Source organism: Octodon degus, unplaced genomic scaffold (genome assembly GCF_000260255.1).
Source record: "Octodon degus isolate 3935 unplaced genomic scaffold, OctDeg1.0 scaffold00017, whole genome shotgun sequence".
Lineage (NCBI taxonomy): Eukaryota > Metazoa > Chordata > Mammalia > Rodentia > Octodontidae > Octodon > Octodon degus.
This window is the reverse complement of record NW_004524593.1, coordinates 1,533,015-1,557,130: the sequence shown is the minus strand read 5'-3', so window position 1 is coordinate 1,557,130 and position 24,116 is coordinate 1,533,015. Positions and strand designations below refer to the sequence as shown.

The following is a 24,116-nucleotide window of genomic DNA, read 5'->3' as shown; positions in this document are numbered from 1 at the left end:
CACGGTCATTATGCATGTCCACAACACACTAGAACTTTGTGCGATATCCTATCCTCAAACTGTTAGAAGTGCTGGTCATTTACTTGTCATTCCAGTATTTATCTTATGTTTTACTCTTAGAACTTTTTTTTTTTTTTTCAAAACAATGGATATATTTTAATTGAACTTTTCAGTTTCACAACATGAGATAAAGGGAAATACAGTTTTCCTTAACCAGTACTTCACACAGCTAGAGTAAAATACTTTAGACTTCAGGGATTTACAAGGGATTACATTTCTCAAAAAATGTGATCAAGTAAGTTTTACTTAACTCTTTGAAATTTCCAGTTGATTCTTTACAGTAATACAAGTTCTAGTTACTTAAGTTTCAAGGCCAAGTTTGAATCACGCTGATGTCTTCAGATCTTAACTCCACCTGTTTCCATCAATATCCACTAATTCTACTTCAAAAATACGTTTTGCATTTGGCAGAATTTTGGCATCAGGCTGTCCTTTCTTTCCATAAGCCCATCCTGGTTCAATCTCCAGTCGAGCCTTTTCACCTTTACTCATAGTCAAGAGCACTTCATCCCATCCTCTGATAACTTTGCCCACTCCAACCTTAAAACTTAAAGGCTTGGCATTTTTCTTCTTCTTTGAAGTTTGAATATTAGTGTCAAAAACTGTCCCAGGCTGCTGCGTCCCTGTGTACCAGCAGTGCACAACGTCTCCCTTTTTGGGAAAGTTGGTTTTATCTTCCTTTTTCACAATAGATTTTGTGTATTTTGGTGGACTCTCATCTTGAGTCTCTTCAGACTTGGTTTCCTTGGTTTTTTCTTCATTGGGCTTCACATTTTTCACTTGATCAGTCACTTTACTTATGCTTTCAGTACCTTTGAAACGCTTAGTTTCAAAAAGATGATTGTAAGCTGTAACTAAATGATCCTTATTAGCTGTCTTAGTTACATTTTTAATGTTTCCTAATAATTTATGCTTTGCAAGAAACGAATCTGAACCGTGGTCCTGCAGAAACTTTATTACGTCCTTCTTGGACAGCTCCACGGTCCACACCCGCTGGGGCACAGCGGCCACCATCCTCCCCTGCTGCTCCGCCACACTAAAGCCTACTCTTAGTACTTCTTTGCTATCATGAAAATTTTTTCTTAGTTCAATTGTTTTGAAACATTTAATTTTAAATTAATAGTTAATTTTTTGAATATTGCTTAATCTTAATTTTTGTTCTAAGATTTATACTATATCTTTGACTTACAATTTATTTAAAAGACATTGTACGACATCTTCTCCTAGTATTAGAAACTTTAAAAAGTGTATTTCCCTTTTCTGTTGACTTTATATTACTTCTTTCCTATCTTTTATACACACATACACACACATATGTATATAAAAAAATACGTGTATAACCCAACGTAAGATTGGTACTGTTTCATAGAAATCTGCAATGACCTTTAAATAAGGGTTCGTCTAACATATTTTTTATATAGTCCTCAATAACTATCATATTGAGAGCTCTCTATTGTTCATCCAGGAGCATACTGCAACTTCTCTCGCCTTCTGAATTATGCTCTTTGTTATTTCCTATATGCTACTTCTGGAGGTATTAAAATATTTCAAGTTTGGGCTGGAGAGATGGCTTACTTTTAGTTTTCCAAGGTATGTTTGCTAAGTATAAAATTCAAAGAGAACAGATCTTTTCTTTCAGTCCTTTAATCTAGTTTATTACAGCGTTGGCCCTTTTTTTTCTTTCTAATATGGAATAAGGTGCTATTTAATTTTGTTCTTCCATAGCTAATATTTTTATGTATATGCTTTAATGATTTTTTTTCTTTACAAGAAGCTTTGGACAATTTCATTTTTGTGCATGACTTTATTTAAATATCTTTGCAAAAGGTTCATTTTTCTTGGAAATGTGGTATTATAAGTTGAACTAAATTCAGAAATTTTTAATTTTTAAATATTTATTGCCTACTCCTTTCTACTTTGAGAATTCTAATTATATGAATATGTTTCTTGGTTTTGACACAATAAGCTATTATGACTGATCTGTAAATTCTTCATTTTTATTTTGGACAGTTTTTATTGTTATATTCGTTTGTAAATAATTTATTTTTAATTTGTAATCTATTAAAAAATTTAAAAATAAATAAATATTTGTAAATGGTTTATTCCTACTTCATTAACTGTTAACAACTTTTTAAAAACTCCAATAACCAGTTTGGAATTGAATGAGAAATTCTCACTTCATTCTAACATGAGGGATGTTCACAGCAGAACCCTCCAGCAGCAGCCTTCTCATGCTACTGGACACTAGAAGATATTGTTTGTAGACAAAAATCATTTTGTATTTTTCCTAACCAGGAAAAATTATGCTAATACATAAGAAATCATCTCTTATTTTACAAATGCAAAATAAATTCTCTGTCTGTGTTAAAACTTTCTCTTTTTTAGTTTTAGGCAAAGCGTTCCATGTTTTGAAACTGTATTTAGCAGAACTCAAGTCCTGTGATGAGTTTCCTGGAAGTAGAGCCCAAAGTGGAGAAGTCCTCCAAGACCTCAGGCTTTTGTTCCAAATATTTAGGAAGGTCAAAGTTGGCCTTTAGAGGTTAGAATTCAAATCAGGAAACACATGCAGTTGTCAGACATCTCCTCCTAATTTACAGTAAAACTACATAACATAGCAAGACTCTCATTTTATCTTACAGAATTTTACATCATAGAAACTTCAAATAAAGAAAACCAAAGGGCCAGAGACTTAACTCTGGCACAGGACCTGTCTGGCAAGCATGAGGTTGTGAGTTTGATTCCCAGTACCAAAATAAAAAAAAAAAAAAAATCATCCCAAGTCCTACTGTAGATCATGAGCCTCCTTAGACTACTCAAGCATCAGACAGTGAGTCTTTACATTTTTCTGGCCTTCCTAGAAGTGTGGTATTTCTGGCTGACAGATTTAATTGAATCACATCATAGTCCATACCTACCTACCTAGTCCATACCTGCTGCTGAGGAATGTACTTTTTTTTGCTCAACCACTCAACCCTGTCACCAGCTACAAGGAACCTACTTTTTGATATTGTAACAGAATATGGTTCTGGTGACTCTTTCAGCCATCCAAGGAGGGCATCTCTGCACTGACCAGGCTCTCGCCTCTCACTGCTTCTATGCCAGTTTGCCATAGGCCCCTCTTCCAGCATCATAGTCCTGCTGATATTCATCTCAAACCTGGCCTCCACAGCACCCTGGCCGTACTGCCAGCCCTCCTTGAAGCCAGCGTCCCAGTCTGTGTGGATGACGCTGTCATCCAGGCAAATCCCGCTGATGAAACACATGGCATTTTCTGCATCAGGTCTTAAATAGTATTCCACAAAGCAGAAGCCACATGCTGTTTTCTTCATTTTATCCAAACCCATAATTATCTTCTTTATGTCACCACTTTTGCTAAAGAGTTCATAAATTTGTTCTTCGGTGTGTAAAATGAGAGATTTCCAACATACAATGTACAGCTTTTCTTCAGTAATTTTTCCTGTTCTTCATTGTCACCCCAAAAGTGCTAGTCCTGGTACTGGCTCAGCTCTAAGAATATAAATATTTTCAAAGTAGGTATCAATGATCTTAATTTTCACAATATCTATGGAAAAATCCTTTTTCAGGCCTTAATGAACGAATTAGTCTTTTCTCCTCCTTTTTTTTTTTTTTTTTGGCAGAACCAGGGATTGAACACAGGCCCTTGCACTTGCCAGGGAAGCACTTACTCCACTGAGCCATCTCCCCAGCCTCCTCTATTGCATTAATTTCTGTTCTGATCTTTCTAATTTCCTCCCTTGTATGGGTTTTGGACTTGTGACTATTAATCTTAAAACATTTCTAGATCTTTCTCTTTGGAATAAAGACTACAATTTAAAACAAAAAAAAAAAAAAAATTAATTTTGCTACTACTTACTGCTTCCAGTTGTTTCTTCTTCTGTACTAGTAACTCCAACATGAGGTTGACATTGGCCAAATCAAGGTTGTCTTGATCAGTTCCCAATAAATCTTGAAATATTTGCCACCTGTGGCCATTCTAAAAATGAAGAAACACAATAACTTCCTAACAAGATTGTTGTACATGGTCTAAAACAAGGCTTAACTTCTACTTCCCAATACACTTATCAGTTAAATATCAAAAATACAATGGAAATACAGAATTACAAATAAAAAAGAAATTGGAAACAATTGCCTCAAAACCATATTCTCAACTACTGGCTCCCACACCACTCTAGTTATATTTAAATACCATTCTCCTTTAAATAAACTTTTTTTTTTTTTGGCAGAACTGGGGATTGAACTTGAGCCCTACTGTGCCATCTCCCCAGCCCTAAGTAAATTCAGATAACAGATGTGAAAGGCATATTAATGACAAATGTCAACAGAATCTCTAAAAATACAATTTCAGGGCTGGCCAGATAGCTCAGCAGACTAAAGCGTCTACTTAGGCAGGAGCAGGGACCGCATTTCGATTCCCAGTGTGCTGTGCTGGCCCTGCCCCCGGGACGTGCTGAGACAGTGATTAAGACTGAGCATAGTGGCATGTGCCTATAATCCCAGCACTTGGGAGGCTGAAAGTAGGCTCACGATGAATCTGATCTGTGTAATGAAACCCTGTACCTATACTAATTACATTAAAGAAAGATATGATTCCATGTCAAAACAGGTAAATGGATTACAATTATCTAATATATTTTCAACTGTGCTATGGGCAAAGTGCTAATTTAAACTCACTTATGACAGTAATTTGAAGGTAATCCTTTTAAAATGAAAATTTTCTTTCACAATATCTGCCCAGTTTCTCTTTGCCATAAATAATTCCTCTAATATCATGGATTATAAGTTAATTCTATCTTCGTATGATTTCACTGGTTCTTTCAAAAGACGATATTCTTTTGCCAGGTGTGCTGGTGCACCCTTGTAATCCCAGCACTTGAGAAACTGTGTGACAGGAGGACTGCTATGAGTTCAAGGCTACCCTGGGATACAAAAGAGCTCAAAGGTAGCCTGTACTGCACACATAAGCAGACCTTGTTTCACAAAAGGGAGACAAAAAGATGGTACACTAAGGAAGTTCCACAATGAAATTAAAAATTACTTATTTCCAGGGAATCATAAACTCCCTTTAAGAAAATTAAATATCCTAAACTATAACATTTAATTAATATTAAATAAACTGAAATTTATTAAAAATAGTAATAAGAGTTGAAACATACGGTGCTACTCACTGAGTGGTCCAATTTGAACCTCTTTTCCTCAAATCTTTGCTTCTGTTTGAGAATAAGTTCATTTACTGAGAATAGAAACAGAAAGTACACATAAGTTTTATTTCTGTTATGTGTTTTCTAATTGTTGTTTACACAAATTCTATTTTAACTTTACAAAGGCTAAAAATTTTAAAAGTTATACACAAAAAGTATTATGTAAAAGTACTACCACAGGAAGCTGGGGAGATGGCTCAGTAGAATAAGCTCTTCCCTGGCAAACACAAGGGCCTGAGTTCAAATCCCCGATACAGGGGGGGAAAAAAAAATACTACCACAGAAAAATTGTTTGAATACATATTTTCTCTTACATGTTTCTCAAGGATTATACTATTGGGTACTGAGGACGGATAATTCTTCACTATGTGTCTCATGCTCTCTAGGCTGACACAGGTAACAAGAGCATCTGTAAGTACTTGAGACTCATTTATTTTCTAACTGTTCTATAAACATCAAGACACTACCAGTCTTCCAACAAAACACACAAAGTCTACTTTTTATATCTGTGTTCCTATAATTAACTATAACTTACAATAACTCATATAACTCAAACACCTCAAAAATTTTTTAAAATGCTTCCAAATATACAACTCAAAATAATTTCAGCTAGTGTAAAGTCTCTAGGGTTTATCATATATTAAGTCATTTATTTTCAAAATTATCCTCTTCTTGAGAATTGTTATTTCTAATTAAAGAACTAAGCTGAAGCAAAACCACGTTTTTCTCTTGATAACATGATTTTTCCCAAAAAAAAATCAACTGTAATTTAAGCCAACATCCTCATTCATATCCTTCCCAGTGATTGCTGTTGACAAACACACAATTCAGTTTCAACAAATGAGAAGTGTGTGGAATTGAAAATGTTCTAATTCCATACCCTCATAAGGGAATGATACCTAGACCTAGTCAGTCACCATGCAATCCTGAGTATAGCTGCCAGAGTTGTGGCAGATGCTGAAGATGAAGGAAAGACTAGAATCATATCACAATGAACTCCTGAATTAACTAGCTCTGAAAATTATTCTACACAATGCTTAAGTCAATGTAACATTTTTTTGTGGGTGATTTGTTAGTTTTTATTCTCTTTTGTTTTAGCAATTAATACACTGACAGGGAAATAAGGACTGTAATAGGCACTTTATTTGCATCACCCTTCAAGGTATTCTGGCCATTTGGATACAAGGAAAGTTTAGGACAGGGAGCATAAATAACATATAGTCACATATAGAAAAAGAAAGAGGTGGGATTCGAACCCTACTGTGTTAACCTTTTTCACTATACCAATACTAGCACAAATGTTTCTTAAAAATACAGATTAAAAAAAAAACTGGATTCAAGTCTCAAAGATGAACAAGACAACTGAAAACCTGAAACAACTCAAACTAGCAAGACAGCTGTAATATTGTATGTGATAATCAGTATTTTCACTGAAATAGGTATTATGAGATACAAATTTTGAGATACAAATATTTACAAAGTACATGGGCCAAGTCAATCAAAATATAGTATTAAGGCCTGCGAGATAGTGCAATAGACCCAGGTTTGACCCCCAACACCACATGCACGCTTGCCCCACTCCAGGTGTGCTGAGCAGCCACTGAGACTAGGCAAGGTGGTGCATGCCTATAATTCAGTAATGGGGAAGCGGAGAACAGGAGGATCACTACGAAATCTGAGCTGTGTAGTGAGGCCCCTGTACGAAACACATAAAAATTAAAAAAAAAAAAAAAAAAACAATATTAACTAGGAATCACAAAAAGTTGATATAAGAATTGGGCTAAGGGGCCGGGGAGATGGCTCAGTAGAATAAGTGCTTCCCTGGCAAGCGCAAGGATCTGAGTTCAATCCCTGGTTCCACAAAAAAAAAAAAAGAATTGGGCTAAATAGGCCTACAGGGATTCGCTAAGGAAAAAGATAAATGGAAAAGAACTTAGAAAAAGGGAGTTGTGTGTAGCAAAATCATAAAACAACTGAAGACAAGAAGATACAAAATAGATATAGCAAGGAGAATGCCTTACCAGACCTGCCCTCAAGGCAGCCTGAGTCAGCCCCCCCACTCCCACCCCCACCCCTACATCCCCAAAATTCTTCTAATTAAGTTAAGCATTTAGAGGGCCACCCAAATAGCTCAGCAGATTAAAGCGCCTGCAAACAATCCCAGGGGCCAGGGATTTGATACCCAGGCCTGGCGGCCCCACCCCCAGGGCACAGAGACTGGCTCTTGAGACTGGGCATGGTGGCGCACGCCTGTAATCCCAACACTTGGGAGGCTGTAAACAGGCGGATCACTATGAGTTCGATCTAGTAGAGACCCTGAACACCCTGTCAGCTCTTCCCTAAAATACAAAAATAAAAAATTAAAATAAGAAAAATGTTTAAAAAGTTAAGCATTTACTTGACATCAAGATCAGTTATTAGAGGGCTGGGAAGATAGCTCAGTAGAATAAAAGTTTGTCTGGCAAGCGCAAGGACCTGAGTTCAATCCCTGGTTCCGCAAAAAATAAATAAATAAATAAATAAATAAATAAAATAAAATTTTTAAAAATTAGCTGTTAGAACCAGACTTACAACTGAAAGGTAATTTTTTTGAAAAGTAATTTATACATTAGTTAATTATACTACTTCTCTGCAGTCTTATGCACAGAACTGAGAGAAAAAAAATAACATCTCTACCAAAAAATGCAATTTTATTGCTGAAGTCTTCCATTCCAGCAACTGTCTTCCTTGTATAAACTTTTTTTTTGACAGAACTGGGGATTGAACTCAGATCCTAAAATCAAATTCCTATTCCAGTACTTACTAGCTGTATAAAGTTACTCAACTTGGGTAAGCCTCGATTTCCTAAAGAATAAGTAATAATGGCAGCACCTACCTCACAGAACTGCCAAATGGATTAAAAAAGTACGTGTCCACTAAGCATTCAAAATAGTGCCTGGCAGCTGAGGTTATCCTTAAACACACTTTTTTAACATTTCATGTGGGACAATTTTTACATTAATGAGAAAGAAGAACACCTATTACAAAAACACAAAAATATAATTTATAAAATTTTATATAGAGTAACCTAGAAACAGGGAAAGTCTGTGTGTGTGTGTGAGAGAGACAGAGACAGACGGACACAGAAACAGACACAGATACATGTGTGTGCACACATGCACACACTGAGCGAAAGGGAAATAAATAGCAAGGTTGGGCAGGACCTGTAGGAGTCTTAGCATTAGGAGAGGGTAAGCATGTGTTAAGAGTACTGTAGCATATATTCCTTTTAATGGTAAGAAATACTCGGCTGCATGAGTATAGTACACCTTTCTTATCCATCTGTCCTTCCATATACAGGAGTGCTTCTACACTTGGCTCTTGTGAACAATTTTGCTATGAACATGAGTGCAAAATACCTCTTCTGCACACTGCTTCTAATTATTTGGATATATACTCAAAAATAGAATTGCTGTAACATATGCAAATTGTATCTTTAGTTTTTTGAGAGTCCACCAGTGCTTCCATAGGGATTATACAATTTTACTTTCTCAATCAAACAGGGATTTCAATCTCTTCACACAACTTGTTATACTTTGGTTTTCTTTCTCTTCCCACTCGTTTTGACAGTAGCCATCCCAATAGGTTTGTAGGCTATATTCTTCCTTTCTGTGCCTTTTATTCTCCACTTACTATTGACCATTACAAAGGATGACTTTAAAAATACAAATGAAGAACAAGCTGCAGATATACATAGGGTAAGGTAGGTAGGAAAACGCATGGAACTTGCATGCTTCCTCCAAGCACACCACCTTCTTCACACGCCCATGTGTTCAGAAACATGCAGCTCTCTGAACCTTGTCTGCTTAGATTTTATAAAGGCTTCACTGTGTTGCTATGACTAATTAAATCACTAGCTGGCCATGGGTGATGAACTAAATTTTTAGCCTCTTCCTCCCTTCCTGGGATGGAGATAGGCTGAAAGTTCCAACCTACTAGCTACCTGATTTGTTCTGATTACTAGCCACCCTGAGACTCCCAGATATCAGTCATCTCTTCTATTTATTTTTTCACAGGAAACACAATATCCTCTTTGTAATCTGTCATCTCTATAAATTATTTACTTACTCTCTTGGCTTTACTGATTTCACCTCAGCCTTTCTGTTGTATTCTAATTGTCCTTATATTATAATTCACATGGACACATACACTTATGAAGTTGTAGTTGATATGTGACAGGTTAATATTCTTTAGTCATGACATTCCACCCTGAATGAACCATGTAGATTTACAAAAGAGAGGGATCACAAGAATAAAAGGGATTGAAAAGGGCAAATGATGTATGTACCATAGTAAATAGAAGAAATATGAAGCAGAAAAAAATACTATGGAAGTATTTTCCAGCAGGTCAAAATCTAATACAGAAGTAGTCATCACACCCTAATGAACACTTTTATAATAATGTCTTGGCCAGGGAGATAGCTCAGTGGAATAAGTGAATAAGTGCTTGCCTGGCAAGTGCACAGTCCTGAGTTCAATCCATGGTGCCACCAAAATACATAAAGAAAGAAAGAAAGAAAGAAAGAAAGAAAGAAAGAAAGAAAGAAAATAAATCTTGGCCTTTTTTGATGTACATATCCAACAGGAAACAACTTCATGCCTACCTATATCTGACAATCTGGCTTTTTATTCATTCTCAAAGCAGTCAGACTAAAGGCATCTCAAAATATCTTAGGCTATTTGGGCCGGTCACATAGCTCAGCAGATTAGAGCACCCTGCTTAGGCAGACACTGGGACTGGAATTCAATTCCCTGTCTGCATGCCAGCCCCGCCCCCAGGGGATGCAGAGTTGGTGACTGAGACTGGGCATGGTGGCGCACGCCTGTAATACCAGCACTTGGGAGGCTGAAAACAGGAGGATCACTACAAGCCCAATCTGTGTAGTGAGACCCTGGAGACCTTTTACTAAATAATTATGTATCAGGCTATTCAACATGTAGAACATTTCTATAATGGCAGTTAGCCTCTAACCACCTATTACTTCCAACCATTCACCATTTATACTTAAAAGGTTTATGTCTCTTCTCTAATTCTTACTGTTTCTGTTTCAAACACTTTGTTATCTAGGCCTTTTTTTCTCAATTCTCATTTTCAATTGTCTTACCACCTCAGGGCTCTTCTTTTCCACTCAAAAATCTTCACGTCCAACTTTTCTCTTCCATTTTGCCTCAATATACACCAAACATGTGTTTCCCCTTCCTATTAACTCTTTCCTCTGTTGCTTGTCACTTCGGCCCCAAAAACAAAAGCAGAAGAATGCATAATGCTGCAGGGAGAAACCCGAAGGTGTTCTGGATCTATAGCATTCTGCTTATGCCTCACATCCAGGCTGGCCACCTATGCAAGAGTCTAAAGGCTCTGTGAATCTTTGTCTTATCTTTCCCTTTTTTGATGAAACAATACAGAATCTACACAATAACCATGAGGAGGAACACATCCTGGGGAGCAGAGACACACTTGCTTATACACGAGCTAGGTGTTCTGAACAAATTAGTGCTAGCCCATATTTGGGGGAAAAGAATATATTAAAAAAAAATTCAAAAACTCACCCAAGAAATTAGGATACAGATGGTCAATATTGTCCACAACATAGTTACACTTGGGACATCTATTATTATCCTCCAAACTTTGATGAATACACTTGTAGCTATTAGCATGGAAAAATAAGACAAGTTTAAATAAATCAACGAAAAATTAATATGCTAGTTACAAATACCATTTATTAGTTTTCTAGTCTTTTCAACAAAAGTAATTTCAGCTTACATTTTCAAATCATAGGGCATTTACTGGGTAAACAGTATGTAAGACATTTCAAAGTAAACTCAAACAACAAGCTTATTAGATACAAAACTTGAAGATGAACTAAATTTTAGTTTATACAATTTGTATACTATAGACATTAGAAAAGCAATTGCTTATGGTTTAGGTAAACAAAACATTCATGTTCTTTGCTGATACTCTTAATATACAAAGGGCTTATTCAAACTGGAAAAACCAATTACTATAGCAAAGATAGAAATTTCTCAGGAAACATAAGAAAATCATTACCTTCACTAGTAACCAAAAACAAAAAAAACAAAAGATTCAAAAAACATATACCTACAAGGTTTTACTAACCAAAATGGAAAAATAGTTAAAGGAGACTACATGGTTATGAATGTTTTATACTACTACAGAAAACTGAAACTAGCACAACCTTTCTAGAATCCAAATTACATGCAAACCCTAAAATTTTGTATTCATCCTTAATGCAGGAATTCATCCTTAGCAAATATATATGTAGAAGGTTGTTCAATGCAGGGTTATGTATACATTTTATTTATACATACACAAACAATTTAAAACTAAATTTATTAACAGTAATCCAATGCAATACTATAACACCAATAAATACCATATTGTAATATATGCACATAAAAATAGCCTATTAATAGTTATCACTGAAAAACACACCTATAGGAAATTTTGCCTTTCATGTCTTATTTATAACATTTACCCTGTACAACTGTACTGCCCTAAAAGAAATTATTTAAATACTGTTCAACCAAATCACACAAAAAGAAAAAGGAGACATGAAAAAAATACCATTATAATCACTACTGTCCTAGAGAAAGTTAGTAATCTACCACAGAATAAATAAATGTATAATCTCACATTTGCTGAAAAAATTATATATAGATATGTATACTAAATAAATTGAACACTTACCACAATTTGAACAGTATTTGTCTATGAGTTATTTGAGACTTTATAGATATCTTTAAGTCTCTACAGTAAATATCACTTCAAAAAAAATCAGGAAAAAATTGATTCCTAAAAAATTATGAGGGTCATTTATACAGATCTTTCTTAAAAAGAAATCAAACTTTTTATTCTTTATCCAAATTACTATAAATTTATTTCAGCTTTGTAAACTAAAGGTGATTTTTGTATTTACCTATCTTCTGAACAAATGAAATTACTCTTGACTCACAGTTTCACTGTTCTGGATAACAACTACTATCTCATTTACATCAGTTACATTCAAGATAAGCAAAAAGGAGAAAAGTACAAAAAAATCCAAGTAACAACAGTCTTGACACAGTACAGGCGTCTGAAGACTGGAGTACATGTCTGGCATATAACATCACTTTAAAATTGAATATGACTTTTCACAGCTTCTAGAAACAGTGTCATCACTATTTAGAATTGTAACAAGAGGGGCCGGGGAGATGGCTCAGTAGAATAAGCGCTTGCCTGGCAAGCACAAGGGCCTGAGTTCAATCCCCGGTTCCGCCAAAAAAAAAAAAAAAAGTAGAATTGTAACAAGACTAGAATACCACATTCTCATATCATACGCTTCATATCTGACTAAAATTTTCCTACACAGAAATTTCAGTGACATTAAATAACATCTTTTATATGTTTTTGTTTTCATATTTCTACGAAGGAGAAGCACAGAATGGACATACGTTACACTAAGAATCTCAATACAGAGAAATTTAGAGTCTGTTCAGAGAAAAAGAAAATAAATTAATACTACCAAGAAACAACTCATACATTTTTAAAAAATCTTCAAGTTAAAATAAAGCAAGTCATGAGGGAGATTGCTCAAGTCATTAAAAATGAGAGGACGAGCCAGGGAAATAGCTTGGTGATCTAAGTGCCTGCCTGGCAAGCGCGAGGACCCAAGTTCGATCCTCGGTTTCATACTAATCCGGGCACCAAAACCAGGAGTGGTAGTGCACACCTGTAATGCCTGCACTGGGGAGGCTGAGACAGAAGGATTACTATGCATTTGAGCTGCATAAAGAGACCCTGTGTCAAATAAATAAATATTCAAAAATGAAAGGATGACAAGAGATTTGGGAGAAAAAAAGGGGATGGGGAAAGAAGAGATTTGAGGAGTTTGCAGATAGCTTCCAGAAAATGAGCCACTAATATGGCAAAAAGAATAAGTTAAGGACTAGGGATGTAGCTCAGTAGAGATATATCTTAGGGTTCAATACCCAATGTCAAGACAAAACAGTAAGAGGAAAGTCTGCAACATATAACTCAGTTGTGCTCAAATTTTCTGATCAAGAAGATTATGGAGCCACAGAGGAATGTGATCGATGATGTATAGTGTGCCTGGGGAGAGTCACATGGAAAGAAAAAACATTTTCTCAGGCTTTCACAGAGAGCAAAATGGTCAAGCAGTGGCCATGATTCATCCTCATGGCTGACAATAACAAAGGATCTACAAAGTGCGGTACAGGGCTACACGATAAATTCTGAGTACTTGGCTGACCTTATCAGATACAAAAGTTACATTTCTTGTTATATAGGTCTTGCTATATCTTGGTCTTAGCCATCCAGCAGAAAAGTACAAAAACGAGGTATATAAAGTAAAGCCATATTAATACGATGAGCTATAAAAGGCTCAAGTCAATAACTTCTGAGGATAATCCACTAATGTTATAGACTGCTAGACAGTGTTAGATTCTTCAGCTGAATTCAAACACCTACAGTATTTAGATGCCAACAGAATATCCACCTCTGACAGACAATAAAAAAAAGGATACAAAGGAAAGATCATTTTGTATTTATATATACAAAATAGGATAAATATACAGCAACTTTCGCATAATTCAATGATAAGACAGAGATGTACTAATAGTATTTGGACAGAATATCCTGTCTGCTTCTTGTACTACAGATAACCACTAAGAAGATAACAATGTACACTGTATTGATTACCGAAACTGTCCTATTACTCAGCTCTGAAACTATCTCATTCATATTTATTTCTCAAAAAAAAGGAAAAAAAAAAAAATAAAAACATCTTTATTAATTCATTTAAGTTTTACAACACATTTGGATAGGAAGCATTTTGTATTTTAAAAGTTCATGTACTATTTGAAATTTTCCTTTTGGTAATCTCAAAGTATCTCCTATCATCCCCTGTAAACTTAGATATAATATTAAAAGTCTTAAAAAGTCAAGCAATAATAAAAAATAGAAACAGCTTGGAAAAAAGCAGTGATTGTCCTTCCCTTTGAATTTTTATGCTTAAAAAAAAGAAGAAAGTCTGTCAATATAAGAAATTATTCCAAACAAAAAAAAAAAGAAAGAAATTATTCCAGATTCTGTTAGCATCGTCTTCTTTCTTTGGCATCTTAATCCTATTCCATATTAATACTACCGTAGTATCCTTCCCCAGTAGTCTGGGATGCAGCCAAAAAGAATTATACTCAAGAACAAAAGTTTAAGTCACTTTTCTCCTTTAAACTTGGTAATACCCATCTATAGTACCAAATTAAGGTACATCAAAATACATATCACTGTATAAAACTTTATGCTCTTACAATTTATGTGTAGTCCCAAGGCCTTTCCTCTCTGACACTGTTTTACTGCTCTCTTAACTAAGCAGCTTTGTTCTATCATAACCGTCCACTATGATGTTTCGCCTACGACCAACTTACTATGTACTCAAATGTCCTGAAAATGTGAGCCAAATTACACTTCTCATCTTTGAACTTATAGATATCAAGTATGGTCTAATTGAAATGAAAGCTAATAGATGATTATCTATTACCTCATGACCACCACAGAGCAAACCTACCTTTGTGACTATCATGTATGTAACTGTCAAACCCTCTTTTACTTGCTCATCAAAAGAAACCCCAGTATCACAAAAATAAGTAAATGTATACATTAAATCATAGAGTTCATATGCTGGCCCCGCCCTCAGGGTAAAATGAGGTGATTAAGACTGGGCGTGGTGGCGCACCCCTGTAATCCCAGCACTTGGGAGACTGAAAACAATAGAGTCACTATGAGTCTGATCTATGTAGTAAGACCCTGTAGACTCTGTCCTACATACAGAAAAGAAAAAAAAAAAAAAATCATACAGTTCAAAAGTCATAATGAGTATTTCTCTATAGATGCATAAGGTTGTCTGTTTCTTCCAATGTATTCATCTGCTGATAAAATATAAACGTCTTTTTACAAGAATAAGCAAATATGTAAGACTCTGTTTTCATAAAATTCCAAAAACAGAAGAAACAAGAATAAAACAGTACCAGTTATCGAAATAAAAACAAAGTGGGGCTGGGGAGATGGTTCAGTGGAATAAGCACTTCCCTGGCAAGCGCAAGGGCCTGAGTTCAATCCCTGGTTCTGCAAAAAAAAAAAAAAAAAAGACTTTTTGGGGAGATGGCTCAGTAGAATAAGTGCTTGCCTTGTAAGCACAAGAGTCTGAGTTCAATCCCCGGTTCTGCCAAAAAAGAAAAAAAGAAAAGAAATAAAAACAAGGTATAAACACACTAAGAGCATAGTAAAGATAGCCTAGTGTCTCAAAAAACATCCTGACACCATGCTGATAGCCTACATGCTGGGACTAGAATTAACTTATAATAAAGCAAAGCAGCAGGAAGTCAGAACTTGAAAGACATAAAAGTCTGAGAAACAGGATGCAGGAGACAAGCTATAAGCATTGAAAGAGGCAAATATAATGAGCCAATTGACCTCTACAATACACAAAAGTCAGGTTTTTTTTTTAAATTAATAAATTATTACAACTGGATCACACAAAAGGGATACAGTTCTCATGAAGGAAGGAATAAATGCCTGCCATATTTTCACAAACCTGCTGCTAGGAAAGCCTAATCATTTACATGTAGGAGAAGAGGTTGTAGAGGTGGTCCATTTTGATATAGTATTAGTAATCCAGATAGAGTTCTGAAGTTATATACTGCTAGGCTTCAACTTATCAGCCAAAGTCAAAATTAAAAGACAGGTAAACCATCAGGGACCTCACGCATCAGGATAAGTAATTATAAACTTTTGCTTTAAATAAAACTGCAGGCAGAGAGGTTTGGTCATTCGTTGAGATGTTATCATTTTTGTTTTCGTTAACTGCAGCTGTTGCCTGAAGGCCAGCGGGGCAGCAGAAAAAGTGACCTAAGACTTCTGCGATGGTAAAAGAAAATGACCCGAATCAAGTAGACTGCTTATAAGTCCACTAAGGGGAAAGCCCCCCCCCCCCAAAAAAAAAAAACAGCTGGCCACTAAAGCTGCCAGGAGAAGCAGCCCCTCTACCGGCGGGGTGAAGAAACCTCATCACTACAGGCCTGGCAACTTAGCACTTAGAAAGATTCGTTGTTACCAGAAACCGACCAAGCTTCTCATTGGGAAGCTGCCTTTCCAGAGGTCGGTGAGATGTCCCAGCATTTAGAATCGACTTGAAGTTTCACAGTGCAGCCACTAGTGGCCTTCAGGAAGCCAGTCTGCACACCTGGTGGGCATATCTGAAGATACTAATCTGTGTCACCATCATGCCCAAAGACATCCTGTTGGCCCACTGGATACGGGAAGAAAAAGCTTAAGCAAAGACAATTTTTATGGCATTTTGTAGTAAACTCTGTAAAATACTAAGGTTTGTGACTCTTTTATAAGAAACTGCTTATAATATGGTGCATTTGTACTTAAGTCATTCCATCTTTTACTCAGGATGAATATGAAAAGTGACCGTTCTCAGACCTCAGTGATGTGAGCACTGTTACTCAGGAGTGACAAGGTTCTAATATGCAGAAGGGATGGGTGATATTCCTTGCTTCTCATGATGCACGTTTCTGTATGTTAACAACCTGTTGGGTAGCTATTAAGGTACCAGAATTGATAAATATGTACAGGGGCCTTTTGCAATGAAAATAGTTATGACTTGTTCCAAGTGTTTAACAATTGGGGCTGTTAAGTCTCACCATACATCACTGTGATAGAATGGGGATTTTTTCAAGGGTGAAGACACAAGTCTTAACCACATTGTAAGTTATAGTTTCCTTTTAAAAATAAAAAAAAAAAAAAAAGTAAACCTGGCAGCTATAGAATACACTATGTGCATTTATAATGTGCGTTTATTTGGCCAGCCAAATAGCTCAGTACATTAAAGCGCCCGCAAGCAGGCGGGGGGGGGGGGTGATACCAGGGCCTGCTATGCCAGCCCCAACCCCAGGGCATGCTGAGACAGCACTTGAGACTGGGTGTGGTGACGCTTGCCTGTAATCCCAGCTCTTGGGAGGCTGTAAACAGGCAGATCACTACGAGTCTGATCTAGTAGTGAGACCCTAAACACCCTGCAGAACCTTCCCTAAAAAATACAAAAAAAGATAGAAGCTATCTTATATATTGTAGTGTCAACATTTTTAAATTAAATATTTTACATTCACACACAAAAAAACTACAAAGAAGTTTCATAGCATATTAAGTTTCACATTACAACTGCCTACAGCTTAATTAGCTTCTGCCAAACATAGTTTCTATGCAATGAGACCTTACCCTTGGGAAGGGATTTTAAAATACATTCACATCAAGGCATAATACAATAATTTAAATTATAATGAAGATCAAAACCTAAACCAAATGGGTGGGGGGCATTTAAAACACCAATGGGATTTCTCAATAACCAAAACATGGCATTGATAGGACTCACTGAAAAAGCAAGGCCTGTCCAGTAATAAGGTCAACCATCAGTTACATTTCACAGCACAGTGAAGCATGACTACTGAACTGATCCGGAACCTTTTAAAAACAATACAGTAGACATAAAAGTTAAAGGAAGATGATGAGCAAAAGTAAAAACTCTTTATAATCTGTTTTAGACTTCAAAAAAATTAAGTCTATGAAAGAAAAGGAGGTGGAAAGAGCAAGGAGAAAATGAGAAGGATGAAGGAGACAGAAACAAGCAGGCAGAAGTACAGATCTATAAGGAAGAGCTAGCTGTAGATCAGTACTTCTCAACTGTAGGCAATGTTCTTCCCCAAGAGATATCCAGAAACATCTAGAGACATTTTGTTTTGCACTACAGGGTGGGTAGCTGCTACTGGGTATCAAATAGTGACATAAACAATCTACAGCATACAGGACAGTCACCCAAACGAAAAAAATCAACTGATCTAATATTGGAACTAGGAATAGCTAAAAAGTTAAAAAAAAAAAAAAAAAAAGTCTCCACTAGATTGCTTAATTGTCTAGAATAATCAAAATAAAAAAACCTTTAAGTATATGGTTTTCTATGGAATGCTCAGGAGTCGGATCAATTTATGAACAAAATAGAACACTACTGCTCAATAATCAGACTGAAAAACCAAAATTCACTCATAATATTACCACAGAAGGGCCAGTCACAAAATTAGAATTTCATTAGCAATATGGAGCATAAAGTGAGCCATGAATCACAATACTGTCAACAAAAATAAAAATTACTGAAAAAAATGGCAAAAAGATTCTGAAAAAATACACAATCATTGTATGCAAGTGACAACACAAGATGTTGAGACAAAGGAAAAAGATTGTTTTGGGAGGTTGGGGGGAGCACTGGGGATCAAACTCAGGACCTTGCACTTGCCAGGCAGATACCTAAGACCCTGAGCTGTCTCCCCAGGAAATACAGGTTTATGCTTCATACTGCATCTTTCTACACAGTACATGTTTTCTAAGCCAATAATATACACTGCTCCAATTTTGTTCTAATAAAGAATATAACCTGAGAACCATTTTTATTCTAAACCATTTAAATGCCCATCAAACTGGACATACCTCTTACTGAAACATCACGATTCAGATGAAATTAGAAGACTTACAGTTGCCCTAATGTAAGAACCTGAAAGAATAGATAAAACCTGAAAGGTATAAAATAAAATGAAAAGAAACTGAGCTTAAGGATTAAACAATGAAGATGAGAGAAAAGAGAAAAGATGGGAAAAATGGAAAGGGAAAAAACATGCAAGTATATGTACAGGATGACTGAGACAACTGTACTAATTTCCATCGGTTTTGGTTTTTTCTAAGTTAATGCTTAGAATTTTCACTTTGTCTAACTTCATATGCTGATATTTGTGATCTAAGGAATTAAATTGAAAACAGCAATGTGCAATCCAAAAACCATGGCTGAATACCTCTAAAAAAAAAAAGCTTCCAGCTGGGGAGACAGCTCAGTGGCATAAACGCCAACTTGGCAAGCACAAGGTCCCAAGTTCAATCCTCAGGACAAAAAAAAAGAAAAAAGACTTACAGACTGGTGCTACCACCAGTAAGTATCTTTCATGGTTAAAGGATATTAATCTGCCACTATAGCTTTAATATAAAATTATGGGTCTAATTTCAATATGAATTAGCATATAAGGGTTATTAGGAAACAACAGAAAGGCTAAGGTTAAATCATTATTCCAAGAGAAAATGTAAATAATTCATAAAGATGACAGATTGCAAGTAGTATATGCCACTGCCAATCAAAAAATAAGTTAAATGAGATGACATATCTGGAAGTACCTGGTAGCGTCAGGATGGCTGGTAATCGAGGAAGGAATTAGGTAGGCAGACTCTACCCCCCCTCCCCAGAACCGGGCATTGAACTCAGGCCCTTGCACTTGCCAGGGAAGCACTTATTCCACTGAGCCATCTCCCCAGTCCCTCATGTTCTATCTTCATCTTCCATCCCCCGGAAGGGGGAAAGAGCCCAAAGTTTTGCTGACCATCAATGGCCAATCAATGATTTAATTTAGTTATAGCAACATTATGATGCCTATATAAAACCAAAGAGGGACAGTTCAGAGAGCATGTTTCTGAACACACGGGGGTGTCAGAAAGGTGGCGTGCTTTGGAGGAAGCATGAAAGTTCCTTGCCCTCTACCTACCTTATGCAATATATTTCTGTATCTGGTTCTTCATTTGTACCCTTTGAAGATATGCTCTGGAATAAATTATCAATAGTAAGTAGAAGGGGGGAAGGCAAAGAACTGAATTAAAACATACATAGATTACATAGCTGCTGAGATAACGATTATCCAAAGTGGGGGGGCAAAAACAGAAAAGATAGCAAGTTATGTGGAGAAATTAGAACCCCTATGTACTTACTGATGAAAACATAAAATATTATCACTTAGGAGGCAATAGTAGCACGTTCTTGTTATCCCTGCACTTGGGAGACTGAGGCAGGAAGATGGTATGTTCAAAGCTAACTTACACTACAAAGCAAGCTAGAATACAAAGCCAAATTCAAGGACAAGCTGGACTATATATTGAAACCCTGTCTCAAAAATAAATAACTGGAAAGAAAGAAACAGAATCTGAAGGGTACAATAGACACTGGGGAAAAGGGAATGAACTCGTTCAAAAGGAAAGACTTACTGAGTTTCGGAGAAGGACCACAGAGAAGTGGGGAAAAAGAGATTCATCTATGTATGTAAGCAGGATTGTTTGGACAACTGTACTGTATACTTCTGCTTAGCTATGGAAAGAAGCAGTTAATGCTTTTTAAAAAATAATAAATAACTGGGCTGGAGAGATGGCTCAGTGGTCTAAAGCACCTACTTGAAACAAGCTTGACAAAGCACAGGGACCGCGGTTCGATCCCCAGCGCCACATGCCAGCCAGACCCGCCCCCTGGTGGGCTGAGCTGGCCACACACACACACACAATAAATAAAAATAAATAAATATTTTTAAAAAATAATAATAATAAATAACTGAATATGAGCAAAAATAAAATAACTCCTCAAAAATTTTAAAACAAAACTTCTGTACAATCCAGCAATTCCAATTTTGAGCTAAAGCAGGGTCCCAAATAGGTATTTTACTCCATGTTCATAGCAGCATCATTCACAAGAACCAATAGGAGAAAGCAACCCCACTGTCCTTGGAGAGATGAATGGATAAGACAAATGTGGTCTACATATACAATGGCATATTACTCAGTCTTAAAAAGGAAGAAACTCTTAAAATACACTACTGCAATACCGGGGAACATAAAAGGCATTATGCTAATTAAGTTAGTAACCAAAAAGCCATTATTATGTAATTCCACTTATATGAGGTATCTGGAGTTGGCAAATTCATATAAAAGAAAGTTATAGAATAATGGCTGTCAGAAACTACAAGGAGAAAAAAAAAAAAAAAAAAAACTAAAGGAAAAGAGCAGAATTCCTCCGCCAGCCGAGTCATCCCGGGAATGCAAAGACTTCTCAATGGAATAAGTGTTTGCCTGGCAAGCTCAAGGGTCTGAGTTCAATCCCCGGTTCTGCAAAAAAAAAAAAAAAAAAAAAAAAAAACTACAAGGAAAGAAAAACAGGAAGTTATTTTTAATGGCCGTGTTCTTTGAATTTTGTAACATGAAAGAAGTCCTGGAGATGGACTGCACAATAAATACAATCAAGAACAGTGAACTGTACATATCCAAATGGTTAGGACTGAGGCAGGTGTGATGCACACCCCAGTAGTGCCAGCAGTGCAGCAGGGTGAGGCAGGAGGAGCACAAGCGCTAGCCTGGGCAAAGTGGTCACTCAGAGGGACTCTGATGCAAGTTAAGGGCTGGAGATGTAGCTCAGTGGGGATGTAACTCAAGGGTTCAAGTCCCAATGCCAAGAAAATAATAATAATAATGCCATAAAACAAACAAATGGCTGGGAATATATAGTTCAGTGCAAAGGCCCTAGATTCAACCTCCAGTACTGCAAAACAAAAACAAAAATGGTGTTAAAGCTGAAAATTCTACTGTATTTGACCACAATTAAAAATGGGTAAGTACACATATCACTGTGACATGATATAATCTACAAATAACACTGAGCAATGTGTTAAAGAGAATCGGAACTTAATTCTTTATCATTTTTCCCCATTTCTTTTCAAGTTTGCTTTTCTGAGCTTACCACCTATCCCAGGGAGTAAGCCACACTTGGTCCTAAAAGCTTATCATTTCCAATTTTCTAAAACAGCAAAGTACTTGCTAATATTCAATAAAAGAAAAAATTCTTAAATTCCTATTTAATCTCTATGGTAAATATAAGTACAATATGTCACAGAAATTAAGCACCAAACAGGTTACTATCTTGAACTGCCAACCCTATAAAGACATATCAGTCAAGGAAACAATATAAAGTTATTTTTAAAAGCATTATTTCTCTGACTACATTTACTTAAGTGTTAAAAGACTACGTGACTGAATAAAATCATCTTACCAAAAGCTGTGGCCGCATTTTGTCATGTATGCTTCCTCAATCATATCAAAGCAGATGGGGCTAAAAAAAAAAAAAAGAAAGAATTGATAATTTTTAAAGTAGCTACAAATTGGAAATGTGAAATTAAATCAATTATGAATTAAGTTTTCTAACCTATCACTGGTAGGTAAAATTTCCTTGGGCTTAACTTGAAGGGATTGGCAGTAAAATGCTAATCTGTTCAAAATGCCTCAAAGACCACAGAATACCAAAATTAAGTCAATGGTTCACTTTAAATGGTTCAAATGTTTTTAACTCAGCCCATAACTTTTATAATGCCTGTCAGTCACCAGGGCCTGCAAGGCAGTTCTATCACCTTATTCCAGTATACCTACTCCATACTCAGAAATCGCCTACATAGAACTGTTTTAATCTAAATGTTTTCCTTTTGCATTCCAAAGAAAACAAACTCTTTGAGTAATAATTTTACTTTCAACAGTACTTGCAGGTAATGACAATGATAAGACCTAATACTTAAAATAGAAAAAACAATATCCATTAAACCTATGACATACATTAATTCATTTAATCCTTTTTTTGTGTGCGTGTATTTTTTTATTTTTTTAGGGAAGGGTCTACAGTGTGTTTAGGATCTCACTACTAAATTGGATTCCTACTGATCTGACAATTTACAGCTTCCCAAAAGCTGGGGTTACAGGCCCACAACACCACCACCACACCCAGTCTCAACTGCATATCAGCACACCCAGGCCAGCAAGGCAGGAATGGGATCGCAAGGCAGGAATGGAATCAAACTCCTGGCCCCTGCCCCTGTTTGCAGGCGCTTTAATCCACTGAGATATTCAGCCGACCTATCATTTAATCCTTTCTACAACACAGTGAGTTAGGTACTTATTCCTAGATCCATTTTATCAATGAAGAAACTGAGACACAAAGTTTTTAAATTCATTGAACCAGGAAGTAACAAGTAACAAAGCCAAAGTTCAGATTCAGGTCTATCTTCCAAACTACTTCCTTTTTTTTGCAGACCCAGGGATTGTACACAGGCCCACTGAGCTATCCCAAACTACTTCCCTACATAGTTTTCTGAAACTTTGAGTTAAATTCCAATTCTAATCCTCCTCTTCTTTATTTTCCCATAGAAGATCAAAAGCAGGATGTCCAAAATTCAAGCCTTCTTTGCAAGGAGGGTTAGGTTAGCTATAAGACACAGGGCTGGAGAATGAAATGACACCATTGTGTTGAGACAACATAAGACACTGTCTATAGAAGAAAAATTAAATCCTTATAAAAACACGTTTTCTTTCATCCTTCCCTTTCCTTCCTTCCTCCAATTATGTTCAAGAGCCTAAGGTTCAATAGCCATCTTGTGACCATAAAGACAAAAACCATAATTCAGAAGACAGGATACTGGTTCCTTGAAGACATTCTTGAGTAGCTTCATCAACCCTGAACTGCCTATCTCTGAACTCCTCATTGTAGAAGGAAAACAAATCCTTGCTTTCTTACTCCAGCATTCATCAACTTGTTTGTCATGGGCATAAAACTCTTATCCTTACTGATGACAAAGTAACACTTAAAATGATAAACACAAATTCACTTATTCAAAAACTTTTTCCTGAATACAGAACTATTCTACAATGTGAAGTGGTAAAATATGTCAGAGTCAGGGCTGGTGAGATGGCTCAGTGGTCTAAAGCACCTACTTAGAACAAGCTAAGCTAAGCAAAAGGACAGCGACCGCGGTTCAATCCCCAGCACCACATGCCAGCCAGCCCGCCCCTTGGTGGGCTGAGCTGGCCACACACACACACACACACTCTAA

General features: G+C 36.3%; 1 protein-coding gene and 2 pseudogenes across 5 annotated transcripts in view; all 3 read right to left on the bottom strand.

The window, feature by feature from the left end:
* Positions 1-24,116, bottom strand: part of Cop1 (COP1, E3 ubiquitin ligase) — a 212,767-nt gene that overhangs the window by 173,823 nt on the left and 14,828 nt on the right. For 3 of the 5 annotated variants that reach the window (XM_023710244.1, XM_012513744.2, XM_004626779.3), the window contains exons 2-5: positions 22,292-22,351; positions 10,869-10,966; positions 5,235-5,311; positions 3,935-4,054 (exon numbers count right to left, since the gene is read on the bottom strand). In XM_023710244.1, the coding sequence (XP_023566012.1) occupies positions 3,935-4,054; positions 5,235-5,311; positions 10,869-10,966; positions 22,292-22,351 (355 nt within the window). The remainder of the gene's footprint in view (positions 1-3,934; positions 4,055-5,234; positions 5,312-10,868; positions 10,967-22,291; positions 22,352-24,116) is intronic. The other 2 variants (XM_004626780.3, XM_023710245.1) reach the window with 1 other exon arrangement.
* LOC105741598 lies at positions 406-1,074 on the bottom strand (annotated as a pseudogene).
* LOC105741597 lies at positions 3,154-3,535 on the bottom strand (annotated as a pseudogene).